A 22,322-nucleotide genomic window follows, 5' to 3' on the forward strand; every position below is an offset into this window, starting at 1 on the left:
AGGGCCGTGGGTGGGGCTTGTGCCACGCCGAACGCGCACGCACCTGGCCCTCAGGGCCGCTAGACCTGCGTCGTCGGCAAAGCTTTGAGCACTCCAGCCCGTGGGGGTGCAACCCGCCCCGTAACCGCGCGCTGAGTCATCCCAGAGCGCGAAGCCGGCGGGTGCCGTCCCGATGGCGGCACTGGGACCCAGAGCTCCGAGCTCTGTCGGGAAATGGCTGCTCTGCGCCGATTACACGCACGGCACGTGCGCTGAGGGAACAGCCCCGTGTGTACGCGGAGCAGGTGTGAGCCAGCTGAGGGCGGGCACTTGTGCGCTCGGCTGCGGGCTGGCGTGAGGCGGCATTTGCCGAGCGACGGCAGCGGTGCGGTGACAGCTGGTGGCGAGCGATACACTGCCAGGAACAGCTTTGAGGGCTGCGAAGAACTGCTCGGAAGCGCAGTGCCACCTGCAAAGACATTCATCTCTGCCCGAGCGGGAAATGCTCCTGCAATTAGGGCAGCTAAGGGCTGATTTTTTTTTTTCAGTTCTGAAACACTTTAAAGACTCTAAAAATAAAAATCTAGCAGTGCGAGTTTCCTGCAAGTGTTAGCGTATGTTATGGTGCTCTTGCTGTGGAATGGTAAAAGCAACTCATTGTAACATTTTAAAGATTTGCAGTGAATATTGGAAATTGAGTGTCTTTGCACTGCGCTCTCACTGCTTAGACTGAAATAGAGATAAACCTAAGCTGGTGTTTGTTTCATTCCACAGGTATAACGTGCTTGTTCAGCATCAGGTGGCACTCAGTATGGGCAGTGCTGTCAAAAGAACAATTAAAGCGATTAAAAAGTACTTCTCCAAGAACATCCCTACTGCTTCTAAAAGCATGTAATGAAGTTGAGCTCCTTATTCAGAGGAGGTGGTGGGCAGTCGGTACCAACCCCTGCCTCAATTGCAAAAACCATGGAGGAGAAGCTATGTCAGTATCCTGGCAGTAACAGGGCAGCACGTGGCTGAAGCCAGCTGGTGTGCTCCCAGCCCATCTGCTCTTCCAGTTCTTCCTCTTTGAAAAGGCAGCCTCTTTGGAAACCACCCATGACAGAAGGAGGAGTCTGAAGGACTCCCAAGTTTCATCTGGAAACTGAAACACAAAGGCTCAGTATCTTCCCTGGGAAAGATCCTGTGGGGGAAGCCTATCAGTTTCATTATATCTTCATTTTGTTATCAGGAAAGCCTGGAGGAGCAGAGATGAGATGGTGAAACTACTGGCACAATCAGTGTGTGAATAAAACATTTTGTGTTCTACATAAAGGAATAGCTGATTAATCTGAAGTACTTATTACATGACTCCAAATCAAAGAACAAGCTTTCAAGCTTCAGAAGATGTCTGCAAGAATATCAGTTGTTAGTTTTTTTTTTTTTCCCCAAACAACTTGAAAGCAACTACAAAGTTTTATTTGTAGTGAAAACATGCACAATTCTGACTGAAGATTTAAGTACCCATAGACTAAGGAAACTGTATCTGTGTATGTATCTAAGGACAGGAAGTGAGATAGTTGTTAATTCCGGATGTACTGGAGAGCGTGGGACCTGAGCATGATAGATAAGATATGGAATAACATGTGAGATCACACTGGATGGAACGGGATGGAATTAATTTTCTTCAAAGCAGGTGACATGGTGCTATGCTATATACATTTGTGACCAAACAATGGAGGCTGAGCAAGACGTTAGGAGCAGACACAAACAGGCTGTTGACCTAAACCAACCATGTAACATCATACTCAGCAATAAAAAGGGAGGAAGGGGCTTAGGGATTTGCCATATTTTGCTGGGGAACTGGCTGGGCACTGTTCTACCTCTGGAAGATGGTGAGCGATTACCTTTGCATCCATCGCTTGTTCTCTCTTCTTATACTTCTTCACTTAGTAAACAATTCTGCAACACAAAAGTGTTTTTTTTTGCTTTATTCCTTTCCTCAGCCCCATCCCTCTAGGGGCACGGTGCTTAGCTCCCTTCTGGGGTGAGCCCACAACAGCAGCGCTCAGCCACTGGGCATCAGTCCTGTGCTTTGCTTCCAGAAAACTGCCAGAGTCTTCTTTCCTGCTGGGCAGATGCAGACAGCTCACTGAACACAGATGGGTTTTCACAAGGAAGTATTTCAGTCAAACTGTGGAAATAAACTGAGGCTTTGCAGTTAGCTGTTAACAGATGACTCCCTGGCTATCCCTTATTAATAGCTTTTTTAGTTAGTTTAATACTTAAAAATGTGCAAGAATAATTATCTGTATATCATGAAAGAAAAAATAGTAATTTTAACTGATGAAAAAGCAGCAGCAATTTGGACTCGAGGTAGAATGCTAAACTTCGTGCAATAGGTGGTGGGAAATCAAGGACTATACAGGTTTTCCTGAACTATGAAACCAGAATTGTTAACTATCAAAACAAGATAAGTTCTGAATTACTATTTGCTGAGTTTTGACCAAGTTCTAGCAATGTGCAGCATAAACTGAAGTATCCTGTTTAGATGACAGTCCTGACAAATGCATTTTGATTTATGATCATAATTATTTTCAGTTGGCTAAGGAAAACTGCATGAAAGGATATGGTGTACAAAAGGAGAAGAAGGGATAGGGGCCTCCCAGCAGAACTGTAGTTCTTTTGAGCTACTGAGAATAAATCAAACCAAAATATGAGCTCAAGTAACTCTTAACAGAATTGGGATAAGCAGTTATTTACAGGAGTACGTGCAAAACCTCTTACCACATCTAGAGTAATGAACATAATTCTCAGATCTGTTTTTTTGTGAAAGGTAAGCCACTAATTTTGTGTATTATTAGGAGGAAGCACTTCTGATGTACATTACCAGCTCTGTAAGAACAAAAGAAATTAAATAAAATTCATGCCAGCCAGCTTAGCTGAATAAACAACTGTTTTGAAACTTGGATTCATCAGTAATAAGTCTGTGGCGGTAAGCTATACTTAGCCACTTAGCTTTCTAAAATATAACTGAGTACAGGATAACATTTTAAATACCAATAAATACTATGGGACAGTTTCTATACTCAAATTAATTACAAAGGACCCATAAACAAAGCTGCAAAGTATGTTATTCTTTGTATTGTATGCCTTCTAAATAAAGTTTAACTTTTAAATTTCCAGCACTCTATCAAACTGACCTTTAGTATTCCTAGAATTATCACTTTATAATGAAGAACTTGTCACACAACAGGAAAATTAAGTCTTGTTCAATGGCAGCTGCAAAAGATGATTTGCCCTTTTGTGAAATTCTACACAACTTCAACACAGCCTCCCTGACTGACCTTTTTGCAGCATAACCAATATGTGACTTCTTTGACATTTAAAAATCAAGGTAGCAACAGAAACAGACTGTCTAAACTATACCTCCAACTGAAAGCTTTTAACATGTAAAACATTAAATAACAATTAAGTCAGAAATTAGAAGTGTGTATGAAAATGAGACTTGCAGGTCCTAAAAGCTGAATAGAATCTTCTGTTCTTTGTCATCAGCCCTTACTGTTTTAAACTTGAAAAGCAACCATCAGATGTAGTATTTAAAAGGAAGTTTAAAAAAGATCAGTTCCTCACAAAATACAAGGCATGCTTGTTGAGTTGGGAAGACAAAGAGAAGTAGGTTTGTGTACCACTGAAAAATGAGGAGGTTCAAGCAACTGATTCATTTAACAAAGAGGATGTCTAGAAGGAATTTTAGAAGTACTCTTTCTGACTTAAACACCGTTTCTTTAAGTGTACAACACTCAGGCAGTTCACAGCATCTATAAATGAAGAAAACTCAAAGCTTACCTTACTTACTTTTCTTCTATTTGGAACAGATACATGAAATCCTCACTGATATGCTTAATTAGTTATCACAGAAGCACTGTCAGGAATGCAACATGTGATGTGCTCTCAAACTCACATCTATTTATTTGCTGAGAACATTATATATCCCTCATGCATCCCATGAATGTACGTAACCTCCGATCCAGTCCCAAACAGCAACATAAAGAATGGGCCCTATGGCTGCTGGCAACTTTAAGCGAGGACAGAAAGAAATTTAAACTTCAGGTGGTTATTTCATCAGATTTTGTTTTGTAATTAAATGCAACATTCCATGATTACCGTGTGAGCATACAAAGCAACAACCAGAAAAGACATCTACTGTATCTATTTTGCTTAGAGAATTTTATTGGAATCTGTTACGACTTTTAATTAAGAATATTCTCCTTCTCACCTGCTACAATTTCACTCAAGTAAATTAACAACTGGGTTGGTTTCCTCTCCTGCTTTTTGAATTGCGAGCATCCTGTTATTTCAGCGTTGAGCCAATTCTGTAATCCAGAATATTCAATCTTGCTGATGTAAGTTAAAAGTGCATGATATTTATTGCACAATTTATTTAAATGCTTAGAAATATGATACAATTTAATGACATTAGAATACTAATTCGAATTTGTTAAAAATGTGCAGCTGCCAGTACAAACAGTCTTGATCTGTTAAAATAATAGCTTTTAAATAAATACCTAAGGGATAAAAAAAAATGTTTGTGGCACTTCAGTAATCAGATCATCTTTTTTTATTGCATATTACAATGCTTAGGTCAATACACGCTCATCACTAGCAACAGATATGCTCACAATCACCTCACACTTTCATGAACAGGTCATGTTAGGGTGTCAGTCGCTTGGGATCCCGTGGGAACATGGAGGTCTGACGAACATTATGCAACCCTAGGTATAGCATAGTTACTCTTTCCAGCCCTACAACAAATGGGAAGAAAAAACAAAAACAACAGTATAATCAGTCAGTCTTCTGTTCAAATCTCTTAAGCTAAATGTAATTTATAGCCAAAGCCAGCTTCACACAGTACTGTGAACAAAGAGTGATGTGTGCACATTAACACACCTGACTACAGAAAGGAATTAGAACCAGAAATTACAGGTTTTACATACAGTACCTTCTGATACAGTACAAGTTTCACTTGAAACATGTGTCAATAAAGCAATGGTACTAGAGATGCAACCCCTCTTTTGAATCACTTGAGACTTTCAAGATGGCATAGAAAATTGAAATGAGAAGAGAGTAACTGGGAGAAATGTATCTTGAATATGTTACAGAAGTACAGAACAAACCAGAGCTGGTACCAAGTACTTTTGAGATATTAACTGTCATAAGCAAGTGCAGTAAAAAACACTCTTGGAAGCTTATCCCAAACACTCTACAGTGCAAGCACGCAGATTCAGCAGTATGTACTCATGTAACTGTTTGCTGATATCTTCAAGACAATAAATGCTTCACTGGTTGTGTTCTTTCTTCCTGAACCTCAGAAGTTATGTGTATACTGTGGAATTTGTACGGACTTGCTAATCCATGGGACCACACACACTCCAGCCACACTGCTGTGAAACCAAGACTCCTACTAGTATTCACACACTGCTCCTCCCTATGTTAAGGCTTTCAGCTAAACCAACTAGAAAACGGTTCATTTCACAGTATCTTCTGCTTGGCTGATACTTGGCCTGATCTATGGGATGTGCCATGAGAAGCATTTACCCTGCAGAGGAGATGCAGCTTCAGTTTCCTTGATAGCAGCTGTGACTGGCCTAAATGATCCTGGATTATCTGCAAGTGCTGATGATCATTGATGCTAACACCTTTTAAGTATTTCAGAACAGCTGTTACTCAAAAGTTAAGATATTTTAAAACTATTTATTTTAGTATATAAAATACTCACAGCTAGACAAGAAGCCAGCAGACATCAGTGCTTTTGCTGAAATGATTACCATCAGCCAAAGTTGACATTCAGTCAAATCACAGCAAATAAAGACAGAAGCAATCACTTTTTTTTCCTTACTACACAACTGCTTCATCAAATGTGCTGAGATACCAGTGACATCTGGTATTATTAGGCTATGATATCCATACATACATGCAGTATTTTCTTGCTTAATTTTTCTTCTTTGATCAAATTTGAAGGTTTTGCCAGGCTAATAAATCAACATATTTTCAGTGGTGATCACCTACCCTTTAAACTCATCAGACTGCGTCATTAATATTTAGTCTAACTATTTTAGGATGATCTTTACAGTTTATCTTCCTCCCTAAACTCCCCCCAATAATCAGTTCACACACTCACCTAACAAGACCACTGCTTGCAATTTTATATCGAGCCCTACTTGGGACCAAGTTGAAGCTAAGGTCAGGCTGACAGCAAACAAAATAAAATACATATACTTACCTATTCCACCACCAGCATGTGGAGGTGCACCAAACCGAAAGGAATCGATATAAGCCTTTATTTTCTCCAAATCTAGAGAGGAGAAAGCATACATTTCTCATCTGTTTAATGAACCCCAAGCCAAACACACAAGTGAATACAGGACTGCATGCACAATAAAATATTTACTAAGATAATTTAAAAACTAACAGTGGGGGTTTCGGTCATTAAACAGATTTAAGTTATCCAGAACAGTCTAGAAGTTATGTTCATGGCAGTTTCTTCTATTATTTTGTTAATAATTTAATTAGGTAAGGAACTGTATAACTGAGGCCTAACTGTTCATTATAACTTATGGGAACTGCTGACTTCTTGAATAAACTGCAGCGAGAAGTAAAGATTTAGCAATCTGTTTTTCCCTCTTGCTACGTTTGGAAGATGCTCCTTTTATCCTGCTACCTTCTTGACACTTCACTTTGTCATCCACTGAAAGCATAATTTTAATCTATACCTTACACTCCCGATCTTCATCTAACTTAGTCTTCTACTCTTTTACCATTAGCCAGCTTTATCTGTCTTCTTTTTCAAAAAGAAAAGCATAAAAATCTCCACTTCTTGCTTATTTGCTCTCAGCTCAAGATCTAACAAGTGATAACTAATTCTGCTGAAGTACTCCATAAGAAGTTTGTGAGAATATAAAAAAGCATGGCAGAATACAACTTGTCTACCCCCACTCTGTTACAGGTATTTCCTGCATTACATCCTCTCAAAAGCCCTTGGAAACAATCCCTCTTCTTCCTTGTTGGGAAACTAGTTAGTTTGTTAATCCCACCACTCTATACTAAATAAGTTAAACAGCATTAGTCAGATTAACATTATGCATGAAACAGTATCATAATTTTAGCATTACTGTCACACATTAAGTTCTGCTCCAAATTCTTCCTTTAAATGAAACAAATCCAATCATGATTTATCATCTTTTAAACTAAGCTTTATGTTGTTTAACTTGTTACCAATGCCATGATGCTTCGCTCTTTCTGTCAGCAGCTGAGGGTCGTGAATTCTCTGAGCTCCAGACAAAATCTCTTCCCCTCTCATGAACATATCATAGGAGTTGGAGTTTTTCTGGAAAGACAAGTACTAGTTAATTTCGTATCTACACTTACTCCATCCTTAGGGAGCAAACATATATCTCTTAGTAACTTCATTTATTATATCCAAAGCTATGTAGTAAGAAAGCAATGTGTTTGTGATCTTAGAATTGTAGTATAATGTTTTCTCTCATTAGTCTGGTGATGATTATTTTTTAAAACTGAAGTTCACCCACACACACTTTAAAATAAAGGTTACATTTATACATACTGACCCCACAAAAGATGCTGAAAGATATTTATGCTGGATTTTGGAATAAACTGGGAAAGTTTCTATCAATGTGAAAAAAATTTATTTCTATTTAAGCATCTGTTGCCCTCAAAGAATGTTTTTGTCTTGTTTTAGTGATGGCAACACAGATCTCTTCTGGTGACCATGGAGATCTCTTCAGAAAGCTCCCTCAACTTCAGCCTGCTTTACTTTCTGGTATGTTTTTCACTGGTGAGGGTCACTGCAAACACTTTATGGGCCATGTAGCACTGACCTACTCTTGTTATTAGCTTAACTTCAATTGCAACAGAGGATCACAGAAAAATACTTCATCTACTTTGTCAAATTACACTATAAACAGAGTGATCTCAACTTCAAAAAAAAAAAAAAAAAACAACCCACTGTCAACAAAGAATTTTACTTACAGGATTTACAGGGTCTGGCATTGTATAAAAAGGCCTCACAGCAAGAGGGTATTTGTCAAGAATGTAGAAGTCTGTGTCATACTGAAAGACAATGATTTCAAAAAGTTACCGCAAGTGAAAATGACATAAAGAACAAATTACAAGAGGAAGATACAGCCAGTCAATCTCTGACATCTTAAAAAAAAAAATTCAAGCAACTGCACAAATTTGACAGTATTATCTTCGAAAATGTTACACAAAAAGCAGTATATTACTTTGTTTCCCAACACTAACACTTCTGTGAATTTAAGAATGTTTAGCAGTAAAATGTCTTGCCAAATTTTGTTGTTGATTTCTTTTTCCCCCAAATGATATAATCTTTTTCTAAAGATTTAGACAGTATCTGGTTTGCTTTGATTTTTGTTTATTTGTTTGATTTTTAATTCTCCTACAATCTGTTCTTTTGAAAGTACTATCCTGTTTGGTGTACTCAATAGTAAAAACCATAAAAGATGGAAGATGGTTTGAAAGAGATTATGAAGGATAAAAATGTTTTAAAATAAAATGTTTTATTAAAGATAAAAATGTTGGTTGATGAAATAAGCTATAGCTAATTGGGAATGCAGTCAGCCAATTAAGACATGCTTCACTGATCACAAGCCCTTCACAACTTCTGCATATTGATACTGTTTCCTCAGTCAGTGCATAAAAAGTTATTTTACTTTTAGGCATTCATACCTACTCAATGATTCCATGACATCATGCTTCCGATTCAGTGAGAAACATATTATAAAATAACAGTTACCTTTTCCTTTACCAGACGCCCCAGGAGCTTTTCATTAGGTGTGCTGGAAAAGATTCTCACCATTAGAATTACGTGACTTAAACTTGTACTGATTACAAATTCATAAAAACAAGTTTCTTTTATCCTCAGAAGGTTGAAGCTCCTCTCATTTCATGCCACAAATTATTTTCTTTTGACCTCAGAGTTTATATGTACAGTCTAGAGTACAAGAAAGGTCTATAAATAATTGAATGGATTTGAAAATAAAGAGATATGGACATAAGCTGTTTATTCCTCTCAAAGAGAATCTTTCTGCACAGCACAAAACGTATACCTTACTACCACTTTCCCAAGATTGAAACATTTATGTATTGCCAAAGTACCTCAGATCTTCTTCATCCCCCATCTCAACGCCTGCCTCCCTAAGCATGGCCACAGCTTCACGGTATTCCAGCCTCAGAGTTGGCTCCAAAAACTTAAATGGCTCACATGGGAACTGTTTGTTCACCATCTGAATTTCAGTTTGGAATCTATATACAAGAGAACAAGAACAGAAGCAAAATGCAAAGTAATCAAGAAATGTGCACTTCTTGTATATAATAATAATCATTTTGCATTGGCAATATAGTTCTGCCACAAGAGGTCCCTCTTGCAATATAAAAACATATTTTAAATTATCTCCTGAAGAAGTTCTGTATAATCCTAATGAAGTGTTTCATCTAAGTTAATGCAATCTACTTCAATGACACACAGGTTAATATTCTACTACCACTTCTGTTTTACTCCTTTCCTAAGAAATAATTGACTAGATCAAATTTTCACAGTAAAACCAACTAGAAACTATCCCTTTGATTTGTAACATTTAGCTAGGTTCTCCTTTGACTTAAGTAATACTCTGTTTTGAATATAGAAATTTCTTTCCAGATTGATAAAAGAGAGACATTTCTGCTGGCAAGACACTCCAATTTGTAAGCAAATGAAAACCACTTGCTAAACTTCTGGCTTATTTTTAACAAGTTAGGAGCGTGAGTAACGGAAAATAATCTTTGCTGCTGTCATGGCAGAGATGCAAGCTGTTACAATAAATTTCCTTCAGAAAAGCTACTGTAAACAGTTAAGATTAATTTCAAAACAGAACAATCAGTCTACCTGTAGTGGCACAACAGGAAGGATATCTTACACTAATGATGGATCATTTCTATTAGGACACCCATTCAACAGTGAACACCGTTTTTGTGGTGCAAGCTGGCATACTGTAGAAGATGCAACTTGGGCATAAAATAGACAGTTTACTAGCATTAGTGAACTTCTAAAGTCAGTTACAAAGAAACAGTTAAGAGCAAGGCAACAACGTTTGAAGTTCTCCTGTTGTAGATCAGATTACTAACGATTATCTGACAGGCTGAGGATGAAATGCTCACTCATTTGATAACACAGTGCAAGTGAGCTCAAATAAATGAAGTTGCTCATGAAATGAAAAGTGTTTTTGTTACCTCTCCTGAAGTCCCTTGAATATCTGCACCAAGGTGTCTGCAATCTCATCTACCACTTCATGATAGTGGTAGTTAAAAGCCATTTCAATATCCAGACCAACAAACTCAGTCAGGTGTCTGTGTGTATTGGAGTCCTCAGCTCTAAAAACTGTAAAATTAAACAACAAAAATTCCAACTGACCTGAAATTGTAATTCCATTTTGAAAAAGAACACAGATGATCAAACGCACCAGCAATTAGACAAGATAGACAACGCTGTCTCTAGACAAAGCATCACTCATAACAAACAGTAACAGCATTATTGTCGCTGTGGTGGTCAAAGGATACAAGATAGTACCTCTCTGCGACTCTTGTCTATCTCTTGTCAAACCAACAGATAGAAGAGGAAAAAGAACAGACAAGCTGTCAGGCACACAAGAATTTTCAGATTTGAAAACTACCTTTTTCAGAGGCAATGGACTTCTGCACATGTGAGCTGGTTCTTTTTCAGGTATAAGACTGATATAAACATGCCTTCCTACAAAACCATGACTCATGTGTTAATAATTAACAAGTCATTTAAGGCCTGAGTTACTTGCATCTTTTTATTTATAAGATGTTATTGTGTTTTCCAGCATTTCTATCTTAAATGTCTTTAAACCTGTTCTCAAGGTCTAAGAAAAAGTTGCTGCATTACTGCCTAAAAGGGCAATGTCCTATTAGCTTTTGAGGAAGGGTGTGAGAGAGGAAAGTAATCCATTTGGATTCTTTACTGACAGCCTGGTGAGACATGCATTTTCCAAACAATGCTGTTTGGTACATGTACAAGAGCGAGGGACAAATCCATGTTAATGCACAATCCGAAGTACATCAAATTTAGCTTCCCTATTTTAGCTCCTTGCTACTGCAATGGCAGTAATTGGTAATTGGTAATTACAGCGCTCTTCCAAGTTTTGCTAACTCCATCATATTATAATTTCCAGTGCAACTCTCTTCTTTCTTCTCACAGAATAGAAGACTCCCTCATTTCAGCATCTTAGTTTTGTTCCAGCAAGCCCCCTGTCAACTTCATTCTCGTTAGTTGCCCCAACTGAAATCTGTGTTTATTAAGTGAAGCTATAGTACGTAGAAGCATTCAAAGCTTTCAACATAAACGTTACTTTCCTTTTACCACAACTGCTAAAAGCCACCAAAGTCATCTTTACAATTTGGATAAAGTAATGCTTTTCTTACCTGGTCCAACACAAAAAACTTTTTCAAAGTCAGCACATATACACATCTGCTTGTATAGCTGTGGGGATTGAGCCAGGTAGGCGCTGCTTTTGAAGTATGATACAGTAAACACATTGGCTCCTCCTTCGCTAGCAGCTGAAAAGCAAAGCTTACAGTGGTTATTAAAATAAAAATAGTAAAAAAAAAGTTAGAGGTAGACTGACAGACTTTCTTATTGAAAGATAAGGAAAAAAAAACATAGTTAAAAGAAAAATATAAATTTGCAGCATTAATGCTAAGGCAAGTTTTGTGGCTCAGTACTGTCAGACACTATCTTGCAAACTTGCAAATTGAATTGGGGTAGCTAAAAATGTTAATATTCCCAGCCATCCTACACTTTAGGGTGAAGGCAGAAGAGAACGCATGTTTGTACCACATCTACTTGCAGTACACCATTTCTGTGGAAACAAATCTTTATCAGTGATGCAAGCTTCAAAGACAGTTAATTGCAGAGACCAAGATCAAAGCACACTTCCTGTTTTTCCAGGACTGTTCCTCTAGCAGAGATGGGCAAACATCTGAAGTGTCTGAAGGCAGTAATATATCTCGGAGACAAACCTGGATTTACCAGAGGAGATTTGCCAAGGATGCAAAGCTATCTCCCAGTTTGAGACAATTACCATAGATAGTTACTGAAAGAATGTTAGCCAAGAACACATGCTCCCATTTTGAATGAATCCCTCATAGTAAACAGCCTACCAAAACTCACTGTACATTTCCCAGTGTATGAAATGAAAGTGATAGTTGCCTAGCATACTTATAAAAACACGTCAGAGTGAAACAGTAATTAACAGTTTTTAAAGATTCTTATGATAACACTATGTGCTACTTATAATTACTGACAATTGCACTGCAATTAATCTTTCTTTTCTTTAATTACCACTACTCCCACTGAAGTAATTTCATTGACTACTCAGTTTTGAAGAGGTTAACACTGAAAATCTCAAATCATAAAACAGCTATATGAAAATTTGAAATTTAGTAAGGAACTGCATCGATTTAACTTGCTAATTTTGCAAAACTTATCAAATTATCTCCTTCAAAAAATAGGATGCTTGCTTGCTTTCAATAGTATACTGCACAGAAAGAGTAGCACACTTCCTCAAAGGTGCTACATAAATAAACTACTTGGGAGTCTTTAACACTTCATGCTATTTTACCAGCATCTGTAGGAAAAGTTACCTAATCTTACAGATAAATGACATTTTCCACGTTATAAGAATAGCTGTTTGCACGTATTTTGTTAAAAAGTCCTAATTTTAGCTCAGTCAAGACTTGTCTCCACAAATATAAATACAGAGGTATAAAATCCTTGTTGAAGAAAAATGCATATGACCAAGCATTTCGTGTTTAACTAAATTAAAACTTTAAATGCACTGCAGAGTACATAAATCAGGTATAAACAGCATTTGTCTTGTTCTTTTAACATTTCAAGTCAGGAGAAGAATAAAGAACAACCTTGACACTTGCTTTGTTTCCTATGTTGTATCTGAATTAGAAATAGTTTCTAAAAGAAAAAAACATTTGTCAGATAGGTTCACTGAGCAAATCTAAAAGAAGCAGATCTGAAGCTTCTGGATCAAAAATACATTACCTGAAATGATTTTGGGAGTCTGAATTTCCACAAATCCCTTGCGAATGAGAGTTTCTCTAAAAAGCTGACAAATACCAGACTGAAGGCAGAAGACTGCCTGACTGGTGGAAGTCTGTAAGGAGGAAAAAAAAAAAAAAGAAACCTAAGTTAGTTTAATTCTTCCCCACTCTGTTACTCCTTATGGACAGCTGGGAGGATACATCTCTTCTCTTAGGAATACTTGGCTTTTGTATTAGCCTGAACAGAGAGAAATGCACACACAATTATTTATTACAGAAATAAAAAAAAAAAAGAAGAGAGAAAAAACAGCAAAGGAAGCAACAAAAATTCCTCATTACAATATGCAGCACGTTCAGTCATTAAGGCTATGCTACAGTCAACCCAACATTTAAACAGTCACTGATTTCTAAGTTTTGCTTCTGAAAATAAAGATCTCATAGTAAGAAAATGAAGAATACTAAACCTATTACAAACCTTTCAGCACACTGAACTAGAACCACTGCAGTAATACACAATGCATAACAGCAAAGCTCACAATTTGTATGAGGCCAGAATGTTTATGTCTACTAAAGGAGTAGGAAATGCAATGTTCTTCATGTAAAAAACACAGCCCTATGCTAACTACCTAAGTTGGGGCCACAAAAACAACCTCAAAAAAGTGTGTGAACTCTCAGCAGCGTTTACAACCGTTCACATAACTTCTGATCATACAAACTACAAATTTCTCTTCAACATTTATTCCAGATGCACATTTGGCCAAAAAACTCATCAATTCGGTTTTATTTGTTTCTGTACGTGACACAGTTAAGTCACTTATCTGGTTAACAGCTACCTGCGCTCAATGTTCCTGTAACACACTTGGGTTTTAGTGTGAAGAAAAAAAAAACAGCTTTAGTAGATGCTGAAAACATCACAATACATCAGCACTGAACTCATATCTGATTTTGTGCTCACAGTGTTTAAGAACTGGCAGTCAGCAACCCACAAGCAGACCTAAAAAGTAGCAAGTTCTCATAAGAAATCTAAGAGAACGTTTCTTTACGACAACCTGCGTCACAGCACTGTTTACTTCTCTTTTCTGAAAGGTACCCAACTTTTCTCTCAGGGTAAGGAGAACCTTGTGGGCTTTTTCACATGACTCTTACCAAACCACAAAACAAAAAACCAGTCAAAACAAAGTATATAGGCACCCAAATTTAGACAGTCCGCCAGTGGATATGTTGAAATAAAGCTACATTCAACATCTCTGGAAGATGAAAAATATTCCTTAACTGAAAAACTGAAAGAGAAAACATTTTTTAATACTGCAGATTTGTAGTAATTTGGAATGATTTGCAATTAGAGCAGATGAAGTACTACAGTGGTTGAGATCAGTAAATAACTGCCAGCAATTCTCACTGTCTGACAGCAGTAACCACAGCCACTACTCCCACTAGTTTCAAAATTAAGGAGAAGAGGTTATGAGCAACAAATACAAAAGTCCCCTTGAACTCTTTCACCACTCTTCCACAGATGTTGCAGGGTCAGACATATGCAAGGACAAGAAACTTAGCTCCAGTTCTTTATGTGATTTGGCAGTGTTACACCAAAATGCCTCAGTGATTCAAAGCAATATACAGACACACACTTCTATTCATACATGCACACACATCTATGTTTTTGTTGTTGTGTTCTCAACCTATCTCCTACTTTTCTACGTGAAGAGACTTCAGATTATAATCCAAACAGTCACATTTAGGTTTACCAGAATGGCTTTTGATAAACTCGACCAACTTTGAAAAATGATAAGAAACAATTGCACAACATTCATTTGAAGTGAGATAGTAACAGTGACTCCTTGCCCTTCTGATGAACCAACACCAGTTTGATGCCTGTGTAAGTAAGAATGCAGTCCTAAAATACACACTCTTGTGAAAAAAAGAAATGGTATTTCAACCTGAAAGCAATTACTTGCTATGCAGTCTGAAAGTGTGCAGTCAACAACTAATATATACCTACTAACAATAGTCTGTGAGCTAGTATCTCCCCCCTGCTTTAGTCAGCATGCAGAGCAAAGATGCAGTCTTCCTAACCTTATCAGTAACCGTCATTCATCGTTAAAAATAGCAATTATCAAAGAAGCCAAACTCATAGACCTGGATGTCTGAAGTTTTTGCTTAACTATAAACCAGGGAAAGAAGAAGCTGCCATCCTCTGTGCCTCAAATTAGACCTGTCAAGACTACTCTTCTTACTACCAAAGCTAATGGAGCTTCAGTGCCCATCCATTCAGAGACTGCCAACAAGCATTGAGTATCTGTGACACTGTGGTCTCCCTGTAAGAACTAGACAGGCCCACATGATCTCAGATTAGCTCCTAAACAACTCCAACTGTCAGTGTGCAGTGGAGTCAAGTGGAGGATCTCAAAAGTTCTATGTGCAACTATAACTTTTCAAAGATTTTAAAGTTGATTCTGTGTCCATACAAAGCAAAGGTTTCAAATTTAATTATATCCTTTGCAGTGAAACATTTAGGACAAAAAGGGACCGAAGAAAATCATTCTAGGCAGCAAACTAAGGCAGTTGTGAAAAATGAATATACATTTTAAACGTCTCAGCCCTCAACAACATTTCAGTATGTTCACTGTATTGTTCACTCTTACAAACTCTTCCATGCATATACTAGTAAATTCTTGTCTAAGACAACAGCAAATTCACTCAAGTCTTCAAATGCAAAGCAAAAATTGAAACAAACATATGCCACTTAAATGTTGCTGTTTAAACTTACTGACTTTACAGGAAAACTCATTATTTCTAATAATTATCCCTTGTTACAGACAGCAGAAAAAATATTTAGCTAACAATGCTGCAATACAGGTGTCGGCTGTAACTTCACTCTCATTTCACCTGTGTGTTTGTTACATAAATGCAACAAAGGAAAATACTATTAGAACACAGCACTTTAGCACTTGAAGATTATAAAAGAAAATAATTATGTTCTATTTAGCACAGTCAGTGGCATGTAAACAGTAATACCCACATAAGTTGTCAGACAGACAAATGTATTTCAATAAAACTGAAGGCATTTAACACCTTATGAGATCTTATCTCAAAAAGGTGCAATGAAGATGCAAGTGAGCAAAGCTGCAAACTTCTTTGCCCTCTCACATCAGCTATTGAATTTTTTCTAACACCTCACTTTTGCTTTTTTATAAAGTAGGCTAAATAAAAAGGGAAATGTCAACTACATACCTTTAGATAACACACAATAATTTAATAACAAAGATAATTTTGCAAATTCTTTATCACATGTATGAGGAATGAAGTTCTTGCTAGGCAACAGGATTTGCCTTCAGTACCAATTTATGCATTCCAGATTGACTGAAATCAAGTGTTTCATTCAAATTCAGTGTTACTTTATAGTACCAGTGGAGAACATGAAGTCTGTTGTTGAAATTTTTGGGACTGTTTTATTTCAGCACAACGAAATCACTACAAAGTACAGCAAACAGTGTATCTGTTTGTCATTACAGCTTGAAGTCAGTCAGGAGACCAACAGCTTTTGCAACAAGTAAATCAAATTGAACACAATGAAATCAAGCTTAAAGTAATCAAGTCATCAAGAAAAAACTGCATTAAGATCAATGTACATATAACAATCTGACAGCCATGAGCTACTAGAAGTACAGTTTAATGGTTATACACTACCCTAAGCAGTTTAAACAAGATAATATTGACTCTAAAGGACTATGCTTTGGTCAGAATGAGCTGTGCATTAGCAGACATAATTATAGCATCAGGACTGCTAAACACATAACTCAAGTCAAATTTGGACAGATGCTATTAAGATAAAAACCCTGCTGGACATCCAAAAATAAACCAGAGCAAGGATATCAGTCAGGTCTATTGCTGAAACCTGATGAACCTCCATTGATTTTTTCTTCAGAGCAAGATATACTAAAAAGCAAGATCAAATATATAAATAAATAAAAATAAAAAAAATCAGTATTTCACATGTTGGTTTGTCTTTATTGCTTTACCTTCACCACAGATCCTCATGAAATATGGTCATTTAACACTTTCTTTAGGTGTCTTTACATATATGAAAAGTCTGTGTACTGCTTCATACTGCACTTAAGCATAGCAGAAAGGCAGAAATTTAGAAACACAATCAGTGCTCCAGTTGCCTTTTTGAATTGTGCCAAGATATGATTAATTAAGCAAACATATCTAGAATAAAATACATTGACATTCATTATACCATCATTAAAAAGAGATACTCAGGTCAACAGCAGTTTTCTTACAGTCACCTACAGATATGTGAAACAAAATCTCTGTACAAGGACTCTCAACTTTACGTCCCCGGTTTTTCTACTCCAAGGAGTATAGGATCTGTATTTTAGGAATTAATGGATCAGGAATAGACTCTTCATAAATCATCACTCCTCAGAAAGGTCTTTAAAAACCCCCTGCCTTAAATAATAACAATTTTCTTGAATGCATTTAGAGCAACAGGTATAGGAATAGCTAGGGATCTTGGCATTTTAGTACTTCCAATCTCTACCTTCAAAAACAATTGTCAGCAACCGAAATGCAAGACTGTGCATATGTGAATTTCAAAAGTACGAAGGAATTGAAATCTTGAGGTCTCTGTAGAATATTTTGCATATTACATCCACCAGGATATTTTCTTTTAAGTTTTTTTCCTTTTTACCCCACTATATTTTTCTTGTTATTAACCATACTCATTACACTATTCTACAATTAAACCAGAGTTGGATGGAACTATGCCATTTTTGAAAATCCATCCTCTTTTATTCGAGAGTTAGCAAGATCTGAGTTCCGCAGCTCCACTTTATCATGATTTCACCGTAGCCAACAAACTCCTTGTTTAATTACTGAAGTTAGTTACATCACTATGGAACTACTTCAAAGATTCTATTTAAATGGACAAACCTAATTTTAGTTCTATATTAAGGATTCTTTTTTTAAATCAAAGTCTAGCCAAGGCCTATGCATTTCATTTGTTAAATCTGTTTCCAAAAAAATCAGTATCTTTATTTTTGATTCTCAATTACCTCCTTCTTCTTAAAAAACAGGTCACTGAGGAAACCCAAACTAGATGGTACATGTATCTGTGGTTGGGACTTCCTCCCATACTAGTAGGAACAGATCATCACAGCAACTCCATCAGAACTATCCTGATCAAGTTTCACTTCAGTCCAGTATATATTCAGTCTGTCTTTTATACAGAGACAGAATTAAGGTTCAGAACTCAAAACCAAGCCAAGCATTGCTGAAGGAATGGTGTTCTGGAACATATAATACTCACAAAAAGTTGTATGATTTAGGAAAGGTTATAGCAGCACTTAGCTCACCAGTTGTACCCTCCAGCTTGACTGTTGACAACTTATTTTCTATGACTACACTGGCAGAGATGTGCATGGGAGGAGTCACACAAGACTAATGGATACGTCCAGGCAAATCCAGAACTTGATCTAATAAGTGATCTAGGAGTTGGCAACTCTGCCTGCAGCAGAAGGGTTGGAATCTGGTGATCCTTGAGGTCCCTTCTAATCCAAGTCATTCTATAATTCTATATGACTTTATGATATAAGAATTTTAGCCCATCTCTTTGTTTCAAATAATTTTAAGTTTCTCTAGTGTGCTATTAAGTATTTTTTGGCATAATCAGAAGTTCAAGCAACACTTGAACTTTTAACAGTCCAGAATTCTCCCTTCAATTTAATACACTGCCTTACCATTAAACTAAGCTGATGATTCTTCAATTCTCACTAGTAAAGAATTCTTTTCATCAAAAACTTAAAGATACAGATGAAGAGACAAGTACAATGAGATACAGAGTATCTTGAAAAGTAATCACAAATTGAAGCTGCTCAGTATCACATATGATAAGGTCAAGTGAAAAGCCATTATATCTTTGCTCCAAATGAAACAATTTGCACAAGTAGTTCTAATTGCTGAAATAAGAATATCAGATATTCAAATGCTTTAAGCATCTCTGTGCCAGAACTTTTCCAGATTTTCCAGTTAAAAAATGATCTTTTTGTTTTACTTATCAGACCCACAGCTTGGTTTACTGAGAAACTATCATTACCATAACTTCAAAAGCAAGACTAGATACACCAAAAAAAGAGCTAAATATACTCTTCATTCAATTAAAACATTATTGTGGAGAGTCAAGTAGGGGAAAAGACAAGAGAAAATAATGCCAAAAAGATTAAAGACAGCTGACTACATATTCATTGTTAAATTCAAAACTTCCATCTTACGGTTCTGAGCTGAACTCTTACAACACTCTCTGGGTATCAAATACTGTATTTGAGAAGAAATACTGCCTGTAAGTTATCCTTATTCCGTCACCTTCCACTTATGGAAATAAAAAAATAGGTGTACATGGCCATATGCCAAATCCTAAACATTCACTTAATCTTCTAATATGTGATTTCCAATGGACTCACAAATGGAAAAGTGTTGTTTAGCTTTGGCCAGCAAAACACTTCCACCAAATGCAAGGCTTTTACTGTTCCATGGATTAGGACAGTGAATAACTGAACACTTGGAAGTAAACAGGCAACAAATCTCATTCCTTACCCTCAGATCAATGACTCTGTTGTCCAGTCTTGTATCTTGGTTTACAGTAGCTCTTCCATCCTAAACAGTTGTGCAAAAATACATAATGAATATATACACACCTAAAAGGAAAGTATTGGAGAAAAACGTCCTTTGGTTAAAGGTCAAGGGATACTTCTAAATTCAGATTTTCTAGATCGGTCTGAAGAACATACAACTGCTGGTACAGCAAGTCTTAAGCTATGACTTCTCCACAGTCACAGACAGAAATCAGCTATGAAGGCCTAGAACACATAAGACCAAAAACCCGCTGGTTCTGACCTAATACTGCAGTTCAGCAGAAATCATATCTGTAGAAATTTCTAATACAGTTCTGGAGAAACCTAATGGAAATAAACATAACAATGGAATCTAAAAACGAAATAATAATGAAAGCTAAACATAACAAAAAAACAAAGTCGCTCTATGATGGAAGCTGCCACAGGCTTTCATACTTTTCTTCAATTACAAATATAATAAAACGTATGTGAGTATGCAAAGTTTTCACCTCCTCGCCTTCCACTTCTGGCCGAACAGCATCATCCAGCTGTAAAGGGAGTCGGGGTTCAGCTAAACTGATCACATAGATCTGAAAGCGAGATAGAACAAAAATAGCATGATACTCAGCTCAAAAGAAGGTGTGATTTACAATAGGATATTTCGGGCATAAACATGAAACAGTGTTTGCATAGGCTGTTAGCTGGAAAACTGATTTTCTTCAGAAAGTCAACACACTTGGGTGCAGTCTCATGATAATATTGGAAATGCTTAAATCTGACTTCCCTTTTCAAAGATATTTTTTTCCCTTGGAAGCAGAAAATATCAAGCTGAACAAGTACAGGCTGCCTGAGGGATGAATGGCATGAATGCAGGTCTGAAACCACTAGATTTCACCGTTTTGGGTTCTGATTGCAGCAAGTGAATCTCAGTCTTTTTGTTGTTCAAGTACTGCTTTACTTACCATCTGATTGAATTTGAAGGAGCTATTTCAGACCAAGAATTTATGAGGCAGATAAAACACACTGAGAATGCAAGACATCCTGCTCTAAGGCCTTGTCATAGCTACAGCTCATTTCATGTTCTTTTAGAAAAAAATCAACCATTTGACAATTTGCACATATATTTCTTCAAAATCTGCACATTTTCCACAGTGCTGTTAGCTAAGATTTACCTTCCTACAACTATAATAGCCACTTTGCTGCTGAGGTGACTGTGCTTCCGCAGAATTGTTCCCAAGTTTGTGTAGTGGCTTTACAAGCAAACAAAGGTTTAAATACATATTCTGTTAACCAAATTATAAAGCCGCACTTCCTCCAGCCCTGCAACACAAGCAATGGAAACTTTAGATTTCAAGAGCTTCCGTATTGGCAAGTCAGTGCTTTACTTCTGCTGGCAGTTATCCATTCCAATCCATTTCACTAATGGGAAGACAGTAACTTCCCAAAAAAGAAGAAACTTCTCATTGCACCTAAGAAGTGGCTGACTTCTTATTACAGTACCTGCTGCACTTAAGAATTACAAGCATTCCTAGCCAAATTGATCCAGTGAGATTAATTTACTTGTTAGTATACTTTAAGTGACAGCTAAAATCAGGAAATACTAAAAATCAAATATTTTAGAAACAGGAACATCTCATGTTTACATACGATATATAGAAATGTGGAGTTTAAAGGAGTTTATTTCTCTGGTACTGGACTACAAAGTTTATATATGCAGAAAGACAGACAGACTAAATAGATAGATAACCCCAGACAGTGTTCAGTTTGCTTAAAAAATTACCCTTTGAACATGCAGCTCAACATCTTGCTGAGTACAACCTCCGATTTTCTGATGTGCTTTCCTCACAACGCCTTCTACATCCACAATGCTCTCTTTGTTGATGCTGTCAATAAAGATAGTAGCCTTACTAAATTTCATTGCATACTGCACCAGATTCAGTACTTAGCACTAGCACGTATATGTATTTTATGGACTGCTGGAACAACAAAACAGGATTAAGAATTTAGATATTTATTATACATAATCAATGAACAAATCAAGGATGTCACTGAAACATCACCAGCCACAAACAATTCAGACTGGGATGGAAAACTTACGAGGGAAAGAATTATAATTAAGCTTAGTAATTGCTCACTGTGTGTGTATACATAAACTGACAATTGCATAGTTCTTTTTCTAGGCCACAATCACTCTTGCATTTGTCAGCTGATGCAATTATCTGAAAGATGGGTCTTGAACAGTAGAACAACAAACTGAAAGGAAGTCCTAGATCTAGAGGGCAAAAAAAAAAAAAACCAACCTGATTGAGCTTGTTTAAACTACATGACTTGTTACTGAAATATGCAAGATGCTTCTAAGTCAGTTCTTTAAAACATCTGAACTGCTCTCCATTAACAGTCATTAAGACTCTATTAAATCACTATATAACATCTTTAAAATCTTCCAACAGTATAATAGAAGGTATGTGTGTTATAAGCAAACAATAACAGAAGTCTTGAGAGATAGATGAAAAATAATTCACATGAGCAATTTTCATTTAGAAAATGTAGAAAATCACTGGTTTTAAGTCCTGTACTTCATGTAATTGCGTCTCTACTGAAGAT

At 36.8% G+C, this 22,322-nt stretch overlaps 1 protein-coding gene across 1 annotated transcript in view; it reads right to left on the reverse strand.

Moving 5' to 3' along the window:
• Positions 1 to 4,075: 4,075 nt before the first annotated feature.
• Positions 4,076 to 22,322, reverse strand: part of DARS1 (aspartyl-tRNA synthetase 1) — a 34,685-nt gene continuing 16,438 nt past the window's right edge. The window contains exons 4-15 of the mRNA XM_010714025.3: positions 21,499 to 21,601; positions 20,228 to 20,308; positions 19,702 to 19,761; positions 13,109 to 13,220; positions 11,476 to 11,610; positions 10,264 to 10,411; positions 9,154 to 9,300; positions 8,792 to 8,834; positions 8,008 to 8,088; positions 7,234 to 7,345; positions 6,242 to 6,313; positions 4,076 to 4,763 (exon numbers count right to left, since the gene is read on the reverse strand). Of these exons, the coding sequence (XP_010712327.1) occupies positions 4,672 to 4,763; positions 6,242 to 6,313; positions 7,234 to 7,345; positions 8,008 to 8,088; positions 8,792 to 8,834; positions 9,154 to 9,300; positions 10,264 to 10,411; positions 11,476 to 11,610; positions 13,109 to 13,220; positions 19,702 to 19,761; positions 20,228 to 20,308; positions 21,499 to 21,601 (1,186 nt within the window). The 3' untranslated portion in view covers positions 4,076 to 4,671. The remainder of the gene's footprint in view (positions 4,764 to 6,241; positions 6,314 to 7,233; positions 7,346 to 8,007; positions 8,089 to 8,791; positions 8,835 to 9,153; positions 9,301 to 10,263; positions 10,412 to 11,475; positions 11,611 to 13,108; positions 13,221 to 19,701; positions 19,762 to 20,227; positions 20,309 to 21,498; positions 21,602 to 22,322) is intronic.

The sequence above is a fragment of the Meleagris gallopavo genome, chromosome 7, assembly GCF_000146605.3.
Source record: "Meleagris gallopavo isolate NT-WF06-2002-E0010 breed Aviagen turkey brand Nicholas breeding stock chromosome 7, Turkey_5.1, whole genome shotgun sequence".
Lineage (NCBI taxonomy): Eukaryota > Metazoa > Chordata > Aves > Galliformes > Phasianidae > Meleagris > Meleagris gallopavo.